The following is a 10114-nucleotide window of genomic DNA, read 5'->3' as shown; positions in this document are numbered from 1 at the left end:
GCTTAAGACACAAGACCCAACACTCTGGATGAGCTTAAGACACAAGACCCAACACTCTGGATGAGCTTAAGGCTGCTATCGAAGCATCCTGGGCCTCCATAACACCTCAGCAGTGCCACAGGCTGATTGCCTCCATGCCACGCCACATTGAAGCAGTCATTTCTGCAAAATGATTCCAGACCAAGTATTGAGTGCATAACTGTACATACTTATTTGAAGGTTGACTTTTTTTTTATTAAAAACACTTTTCTTTTATTGGTCGGATGAAATATGCTAATTTTTTGAGATAGGGATTTTTTTCTTTACTTTTTGTCAAAATCATCAATATTAAAACAATAAAAGGCTTGAACTACTTCAGTTGGTGTGCAATGAATCTAAAATATATGAAAGCTTAATGTTTATCAGTACATTACAGAAAATAATGAATTTTATCACAATATGCTAATTTTTTATAGAAGGACCTGTATTTAATATTGTGAAATACCAGTAATTAATGAAATGTTACTGGTGAAATGATTACACAAACCTCTATTTTGCATCTCCAGATTACTATTTTAGGCACTAATCCCAATTTTAGAGTATCATAACAGTTCTGGAGAGGTTTGCTCATTTCCTGATAAGAAGTTTGTACATCACAAACTAATAGAAATGATTTAAGCTGCACAACAGTTTAATCTTGTATAGTTTGAGAACCTGCCCGTCATTGACTTCATTGCCCCTAAGCAATCGCACAAACAGCTGTTCACAGTATCTGGTAAGCAGTGCTAACCAGTATCCATGTTCCATTGATATCTCACAATGTCCAGCTTTTGTTGAAGCCCTTTATTTTACACTGCCTCATTTTTTTCCTGAGTCGTCAAATTACTGCTCAAAATGAGTGTGAATGAAATCTAAAATGTAGACTCAAATCGATATTCATTTTGAAAGCGTTCTAATCATTTGTGCGAACTTGTTGACACACAACTTACAGTTTTTTTGTGGTTGATTTGACCCAATTAAAGAAACTAGGTTCCACTCATTTTCATCATCACAAGTTCAGCAGAGCGGAAGTCACCTCTTTCAAATGTGTTAACCATTTCTCCTTAGATTGACACATTTTATTCACTCTTTTGCAAAACAGTGAACACAGATGTCATTCATGAAGTCCAAATTCCATCATTTAAGCTTTGATGACAAACATAAACCAGCTGTTCCTGATTATTAGAAGCTGTTTGACACTCCTTTCTTAAAAATCTTCATTTTACGATCAGTAAAAAATGCAACATCTCTGTTGTTTTTTACCAGCATGGATGGAAGAGGTCCAAGACAGAGGAGACTGATTGTTAATAGTGGATATTTCTTATACCCCAATATATTTAATTTTTATTTTCTTAATTTCTTATTCTGTGATTATACGCATTTTGGTTTACATTTAAAGTATTGCCTGCAATGTTTCCAGTATTTCATTTTTCAGCCACATTTTATAAAAAGAGTCTTGGAATAAATAACATTTGTGTCAAAGTTTTTCTGATTTTGGATCCAATTCTTTGCAAAATGGAACATTTGACACAGCCTGAATAGAAAGAAAATGACTGGAATGAAAGGGACGCAATAAGCTACTGGTGCACCGAGTGTTGTATTTTGGTGTCCATTGTGTACTGAATAGTTGCATCAGCACTCTAAAAATGAAATGTTGGATTTACTTAACCATGTTACATTACCTGGTTCCACATAACTGAGTTGAGTAAATTCAAAGCAACATATTCATGTTCTTTGGCTAAAAAACTGGTATATTGCTTTGAATTTACTCAACTCAGTTAAGTGGAACCAGGTAACATAACATGGTTAAGTAAATCCAACATTTCATTTTTTACAGTGGAAGAAGTATGTTGAACAGGCACATGCATATAAGGTTTTAATTTCAAATTTTGCTAATTAGTGCATCTGTAAATAAGGGGTAGGATTAAATAAGTGTTCACTTCTTCCTACTCCTTTTCAAACAGAAAAGTAGTGGTAATGTAATTATTTGGTTCTTGGTAATGTATGCCACGATGCATAATGTGAATTTAAAAAAGTACACAGAAAAATGTAAAAGCAACACATGGAAATAAAAAAGACTTGTGGAACAATAAAAAATTTGAGACACAAGTGCATCTACAAGTAAAAGAAAAAAACAATATATATGTAATGTATACATACAGTGAAAGTAAATTTTAAATGATGTGCTAAAATACATAATTTGTTGGAACTAAGCTGGAAAAGTAAATATGAAAGTTATTTAAAATATAAAACATGAGGTAAAGTTCTCCATTTTAAAATAATTGGTGCATTATATTTGCATTTAATTATTAGGGCATTTATAGATAATTTTGCTTTTATTCCTAATAAATTTCAGTCCTCTATAACAGTATTGTGTTTAAAGGATGACACATTTTCAGCTGATGGTTCAATGGTTTTACTGCTGCCAATCAGATCAAGTTCAGTCTTCACAACTTCAAGCGCACAATAAAAATAAAACAAGACATTAAAACCAAACAGCTATGTATTTGCTTAAGATAAAATGATCCAATAGAATCAAAAATCCCTCAACACAACATAATTTCTCCTTGTATTGTAAAAAGCAATGAAAGCTATGAAAAAATAATTTAAAAAATCATACAATTTAATTTAATATTATTATAAGTAAAGTCAGCCATGTGATGACTATCTTTAGATGAAATGACACATTTCTACATTTCCTAAATTGCACAAACTTTTTGTTGATCATCACCACCACAGGAGAACTTTGTCATTTCCTTCACTCAAAGTACAAGTACATTTTTCTGAAGTAACCACGTAGGTTATTAATCATATCCTTATTGTATTAAGCTGGTAACTTGATATTTCATGGTGAATCATGCTTGACATTAAGAAAGGCGTTTTTTCAATGTGTGTGTAAACAAAGCAAACAAAAGAAATGTTAGCGTATAGCTAAAGGAAGTGAAATCATCATCATGTTAACCCTCAGACAAAATATTACACAAAAGTGTTGTTTTTAAACAAAAATAAAAATAGCATACTACTGCAAAACTTGCAAAAAGACTTGTGTTTCTGGAACCAGTGGATGAGTAATAAAGTGTGGTGTTGTTTTATTCTTAGTGAATTTCACACATATGTACACACATTTGAGGTTTAAATTATGAGAGAGGAGGGAAAGGCAACTTGGACAAAGAAGTACTGAAAGAGTAAGCTTTAATTTACTAAAGCACATGTCTGTAATTAATAAATTTATTTACAGATTAAAATAAACATAATAATCTGTATACAATGAAAACAAAAACAATTATTACACACGTGACAGCAGACGCACTGATTTTGATTGTCTTTTATTCTGTGACAACAGAAATTAAGTTTTCTTAGCAGTGGCTTTGTTCTCTCTCATGTGCCACTTCTGCTTGCTACTGGCACAAACTGGTATTGCACCTGAATTTACTGTGAGTGTGAGTCAGTGCCACACAACATAAATAATCAAAACACAAGTTATAAAATTTCAAAACATTTTTTTTTGGGGTGGGGTTGACTTTAAATGGTTAAATATTCTTGGGTGCCACGCAATGCATAAATGAAATGTACAGAAGCCGAGAGTGGCCGTTTTCCACATATGATTATTTTCCATGGTTTTATCACAAAATAATGAGGAGCGTTTAATGAAGATAAGGTAATTTCCCATGGTTTTGTCAACATAATGAGTTATGGTTTTCTTGTGCATCATTCAGTGAACATTCAGTTTCAGGGGATCAGTACCTTGTTTTTTGGATTGGTCTACACAGAACTGATGGGACCTTTAAATGGGTGGATGGATCCAAAGTGAAAAACACATAAGGGAGGGCCACATAATGGTTCTTTAAAACTCATAAAACCTGAATAAATCCAAAAAATTCTTAGATAATAATTACATAAACTGTGGCACATTTACAGAAAAGAAAAAGCTTTGCAATAGTTAATCAAGTATTTAAAATGTTAAGCCAGTTTTACTGAATAGTTCGATACTATTAAAGTGAGCCACGCAATTTAAAGCAGATGGGTTTATTTTGCCAGTGTTTTATATTGACTGTTAAACAGTGTGTTAGTACTAACAACTATTTTGAAAATGTAAATCTTCTCTTGAGAACATGTCTTTGAACTTTTTAACCACAAGATACAGGTATTGTTAAAAAACATAGATACAACTTGTAACATTTAAATAAAAATATAGATCTGTCATAAACCTATCAAACACATTTTACATAGACATGTTTTCCTTTTTTTACTTGGTTGTGTCTTGGTTAGTTAAAACAAACAAACCAACATAATTAACACATTTGGCATCACAGACTTTCAGTGGTTACAGCAAGAAAGTCCTGTGTTTGATCTCTGATTCAGACCTGGGGTCTTTCTGTGTGGAGTTTGCATGGTCTCGTCATGTTTGTGTGGGTTTTTTCTGGGTACTCTGGATTCCTCCCACAGACCAAAAACATGTACGTTAGATTGCCTTCAAGTCCAGGCCTCAGATCCACCATGGGATTTACCTGGATAAATAAACAAACATAAACAAACCATTTTAAAACCACCTTGATTTGATGTGATGTGGACGTTGAGGGGAAAATCGGAGCAGAAATGAGCAGCAGTTTTGACTGAGAAACCTTCTCCTGGTTGCTCAAGTCAAATAATCTGTTTCACATTACTCTGTAATTTAAATATGTCCATTAGTATCATCAAAAATAAACAAAAACAGTAAAACAAAGATAAAGTTATGTAAGAAATTGTATATTTGTTCCAGTCTTTTGACATCATTTACAGAAAACATGCCTCAATAGTTTAACAATGTTCTCTAAGATCTGGCAACTACAGCTGCACTCAGAAGAAAGCATACTTAAAATGACAAATGCTGTGAAAATACTTTGATCACCTGGTGTGTACTAGTGTGTGAAATTAGTTGCATTTGGCATCATAAGGAAAAACATGCATAACCTTAATTTACAACAAAAAGTTCTCTGACACAAAAACAGTAATATTTTTTTAATAAGGAGTAGATAGACTTTACAATATTGTATGTGGGGTTCCACAGGGTTCTATATTGGGACTGTTATGGCAATATTTATTTAACAAAGACAAAAATACGTGGTCCAAGAATGAAGGTACTCCGTGAGATGATCAGCTGAGTTTTTTTACAACAGGAAACACAGAGAACAACCTGCCCTGTCTCTGTGCCTCTGCTTCTCTCTGTCACTGTCGCTCCACACTACTCACTGTGTCTTGAGAGGCCTCATATATATATTAACAAACATCATTATGTCATCTTAGCAAGATTTGATACAAGGTCAATGGAAAACAAAGATAAACACAAGTGATATCTAAGAATGACTGTTGTTAGCAAATCTTGTTCTGACTTCAATCATTCTGTCTGCAGATGAACAGCATGTCATGAAAACCTAGGTCATTAAAGGATGTCATGAATAACTTGCTTAAACATAAAAGTATTAGTTCTATTACAGGACCAAAGTTTTTTCTCCTAAATATTAATGACTTGGTAAATGAATCAGGGTTGTTTAAATGTGTTTTATTTGCAGATGACACCACATTTTTTTTTGCTTGGGTAAAAACATAGAAAAGATGCTGTTAATTATGAAAAGGAAATTTGTAAAAGTACAAAATTGGTTTAAACATAATAAATTATCATTAAACTTGGATAAAACAAATTACAATATTTAGTAATAGAAAGAAAATGATGTGTTGAGATCTGTAGAGTCAATGAGGTGAAGTTTTTGTGTGTCATTGATGAAAAACTGACATAGAAAACTCATATAAATAACTTAAGAACAAAAATAGCAAAATCTATTGCAGTACTGTATAAAGTTAAGGAATCATTTAATGACAAAGCACTATTTACATTATATAATGCAATAACTGTTCCACATTTGATTTATTGCGTAGAAGTCTGGGGAAATGCATCTAAAACCATATTAATCCTATTTTCATTTTACAAAAAAGAGCCATAATAATTATTACAAGAAAGCATTACTATCACCCTTCTAATATATTGTTTCATCAATTAAAGTTGTTAAAATTTCACGAGTTGGTTGATTATAACATTCTGCAGGTTATGTATAAGGCTCATAGAAATGTGTTGCCATCAAACATCCAATCAAATTTTGTTCAGAGGGAAAGCTGCTTTAATTTGAAGGGATTACATATGTTTGTTGAATCGAAAATCAGAACAAATTTGAAGGACAGATGCACTTCTGTAAAAGGTATGAGACTGTGGAATAATCTGGAAAATGACCATAAAAGCATTGGATCAGTGAATTCCTTAAGAAAACAATAGAAAAGTTGTTAAAGAAATATGAAATTGTTTAATTTGTATTAAGTACAGTTTGAGGAATTAAATTCTTTGTTTTGTTTGTTATTTGGTTTATTATTGTTTGAAATATTTTTTTAAAGGAGCAGATTTTTCTTCTGCTGCCTTTCATTTTGCTTTATTTGTATTGTTTTATTGTGTGAAATGTTTTGTTTGTTTTTAATGAAATGAATAATGAAAAAATAGTACCATACAATAATACAGGACATTACTTTCTAACACACGTATCTTTAGCTAAAGTGGATTAATCATTGCAAACACATAGGCCACTGGGAGCTGAAGTCCAATATTGACCAAATGCCATTTTCCCATTCCTAATGCTCCCACAATCAGCCCTCCTGCTGTTCCCCAAGTTCCCAGTCGTGAGGACCACCTTGTAGCTGAAGCTAGTGCTGCTCCAACAGATACGCCTGCTGCTCCAACCACTCCAAGCATCGCTCCTGCTGTCCCCGCGTCTCCCAAAGCTGTGGCCAAAGCTTCAATCCCCGCCAGTAACCCCACTGTCACCAAAGCAGCTCCCACGATAACTTTAACCTCCCCAGCTGCCCGTCTTACTAACGTCCCTCCCACCGTAGCGCCCAGTCCCAGCTGACACAGTTTTGCCGCAAAGAACGCTGCATTCACAGCTTCCAAGGACGACTGGTAGTTCATTTGAGCGCTGATGGTTTCTCTGGATTGATTGTGCCCGGCCTCTCTCATCCTCATGGCATGAGTCACGACCACCTGCCCGGCGTGAAGAGTCAGCATGGCGACGACGAAGGTTGCAAACATTGCCATGCAGCCCGCCAACATCCAAAACTTAAAATTGGTAGATTTTAAAAGAAAATAGGCGATGGCTGACAGTAAAGCCAGAAGTGCCACAAACACAGATTGGTGGTTTCCATAACCGAACAAACCAAACGCTGATGTAACAATGGTAACTGCTGTCATTGGTATTCCCGAAAAGGCTAAGAATTCAACATAGTTGAGCACCACTGTGCTGATCCAGTCTTGGATGGTTCTTTGCTCCATTTTGGCTTCTTCCCTTTCAGTTTTCCTCCTCTCTGTTTCTTCTCTTTCTCTTTGCTCAGTGACCCATTCGGTTCTGTCGTCCAGTTCTCTGGTGCTGCCTCCCTTCTCTATTGAAAGGATGCTCTGCTCGATTTTCACAGCCACCCTCTTTCTCTGCAGCCACTCAGTATTTTCTATGTGCTCCCTCTCCCTGGACCTGACATTAGACCTCTGATTGCAGCAGGTCTCTCCCCAGTCCCAGCAGACCTTGAATAAAACATACAGGGGTGGTTTTAACGCAGCAAAAAGGCTCAGGACTCCCAGAATCCCAACCATACCATAATTCTTCACAAGCCATTCAATTGCTTTTCCAAATGTGGCTCCGCTGACTGTGGTTCCAAGTGTGCCGGCAGTTCCTGCCGATACCCACAAGCCGACTGAGTTTTTGTGGGAGACGGTGCAACTTCTAAAAGCTACAAATACTGAAGCAGTCACCGCTGCTAAAACCACACCAGCTATCACTGATGTCATAGCTGTCGTCAGTGCTGTAGTGCCCATAAGGGTGCCCAGCCCCAGGGCACCCACTGCCCTGACTTCCACCATCACCGGTTTTAGGGGACCACTTGAAGTCATCGCTGACATGATTCTGCCCACTGGGTCCTCCGTGGCCCCCAAAATGCAGCCTCCCACTGCTCCCAGGGCAAACCCCGTGGCTGCTTCAGCGAACGTGCGCTTGCTTCCTGAAAAAGACAAATGAATGACATGATGCTTGAAAAGATTCAGTTATTTGTCTGTAATATGTGGCCTTCTTTGGACATTAATTTAGCAAATATATTTTTAAGAATGCAAAAAGTATAAAGTGAAACATGCATTGACAACACTGAGCTGGACCCTGACTTTAGCTGAGTCACTCTGTGGAAACTCAACACTTTTAAAGATGAGCACAAACCTGAATGTAACAGACCAAACAGATCTACAAAGCAAGCAGAAACAGCGTGGTTCTTACAACAATCAGATACAATTTTTACCAGTTAACTTTGGACAGACACAACTGCCAGATGACAACTAAACTGTCAAATATTTTAGTCGGTGCTGTAAAAGGTTTACCAGAAAAACTTGAAATACTTTTTGCAGTTTCTTAGTTTTCCTTCCCAAATACATTGAATAGTTGTTGTTTTTGGCAATGTGAAAATAAAATACTGTTTGTGTTAAATTATGCAGAGTATTATGATGTTTTCTACATTTATAATACATGCAATTTCTCAGTGCTGTTAAAGTACATAGTATAAGGTTGCCTGTTTTCAAGGACAATGAGCATTCACCCTGACACTAAACTAACCAGTTAGTCAAGTTTAACCAGCAGAGACAACGTGCTCCTTGGTTCTTATCTGTGCATGGCTAAGTGTGACCTTGTCTAGTAAGGTAGAAACAGAATAAATGACAAAATAATATTAATAATAACAACAATAAAATAATAATAAACAAAGCTTAAAATACTGTAACTCAAAATCTTTAAAATGAATGTGCTTGACATGCAAAAATGAAAAAAGTTGAAGTAAAAAAATGACAGCATAATTTGCAGAACCAACAAAAAGGGAAACCACACACTCAAACAATGAATGAAAATCTCTAAAAGTATTTATTTCCTTACTGAGTTTATTCCTTGTCATGCTGTCCAAGGTCCTGCTGAAGAACTGTCGTTTACTGGAGGTATAGTTAGAGCTCCTTGTGTTGTTGACAGGCCCCTGTGAGCAGCACAACGTTTCTTGTAGAGATTCGTTTCTTTCTGACAATGGATCAGTCCTGCTGAACAGGACACACCCTCTGCCACTTTATTGTCTCTGTATCCTCCTTCTACTGTTTAGTGTGGCTGTTTGTAATTAGTAAAATGCATTTATTAATAATTTCTGAAGTTGAGAAGTGTGCTTTTATTTTTCAGCATTAATTATGATATGTATATGGAGTCTTAATCCAAGAGTTGGTTCAACTTTTGGGGATTATTTCTCACTTTCAGCAACAGAAAATTCCAGCAATTCACAAAAATGCCACAAGGGGAAGCTCCAGCACAGGCATAACTTGCTGAGCTTGTGTTACAACTTTTGTACAGAACAACACAAGCAGTGGTTCTCTAACTTGGGTGCCAGGGCCACCCCCCAGCTGTGGCTTGGGGGTCCTCCAATAATACAAAAAACTTGTTGATTTTTGTTTTGTATTTAAAAAAGTAATTGCATAAATGCATATTACAATGTAACAAACATAAAAAAAGTTTATTCCCCTGGCATTTAGGGGTTAAAATGGCAGTAAATTATTTTTAAATCAGAATAAGGTTTATGAGGGAGTCCCTGGAATTTATGTTTACCTTTGTAAGGGGTCACCAGACCCAAAATGTTTGAGAACTGAGAATACTGACATTTATTTATCCTAGCCTCTGATCAGCTTGAGGGTGTGAAGTGTATTCTAGAAGAAGTGGTCTTGATGATTTTGTAGATGTACACTCCTGATCAAAATCTTGAGACCAGTCAAAAAAGTGCAAGAATTTGCATTTTATACTATTGGATCTTAAGAAGGTTCTAAGTAGAGCTTCACAATGTTAAAAGAAGAAATCAGTGCAAGAGACAAAAACTTTTGAGCAGGGAATTTTCTGAAAACTGCATTTACACTAAAACATGATTTTTTTCAGCTGATCAAAAGTTTAAGACCATAGCTCAAAAAAAATAGCGAAAACCCACCCAAAACAGAAATCAAAGTGTCAAAAAAAGGACTCAGTAA

General features: G+C 35.5%; 1 protein-coding gene across 1 annotated transcript; it reads right to left on the bottom strand.

The window, feature by feature from the left end:
• Positions 1-6477: 6477 nt before the first annotated feature.
• Positions 6478-9127, bottom strand: LOC106525085 (uncharacterized). The gene is made up of 2 exons (XM_014019196.1): positions 8997-9127; positions 6478-8085 (listed from the first exon to the last, which is right to left on the bottom strand). The coding sequence occupies exons 1-2, from the start codon at positions 9013-9015 to the stop codon at positions 6590-6592; spliced, it is 1515 nt and encodes a 504-aa protein (XP_013874650.1). The 5' UTR covers positions 9016-9127; the 3' UTR covers positions 6478-6589.
• Between the last annotated feature and the right edge of the window lie 987 nt (positions 9128-10114).

Source organism: Austrofundulus limnaeus, unplaced genomic scaffold, assembly GCF_001266775.1.
Source record: "Austrofundulus limnaeus strain Quisiro unplaced genomic scaffold, Austrofundulus_limnaeus-1.0 Scaffold211, whole genome shotgun sequence".
NCBI lineage: Eukaryota > Metazoa > Chordata > Actinopteri > Cyprinodontiformes > Rivulidae > Austrofundulus > Austrofundulus limnaeus.
The sequence above is the reverse complement of the archived record's forward strand: the minus strand, read 5'-3'. Positions and strand labels throughout refer to the sequence as shown.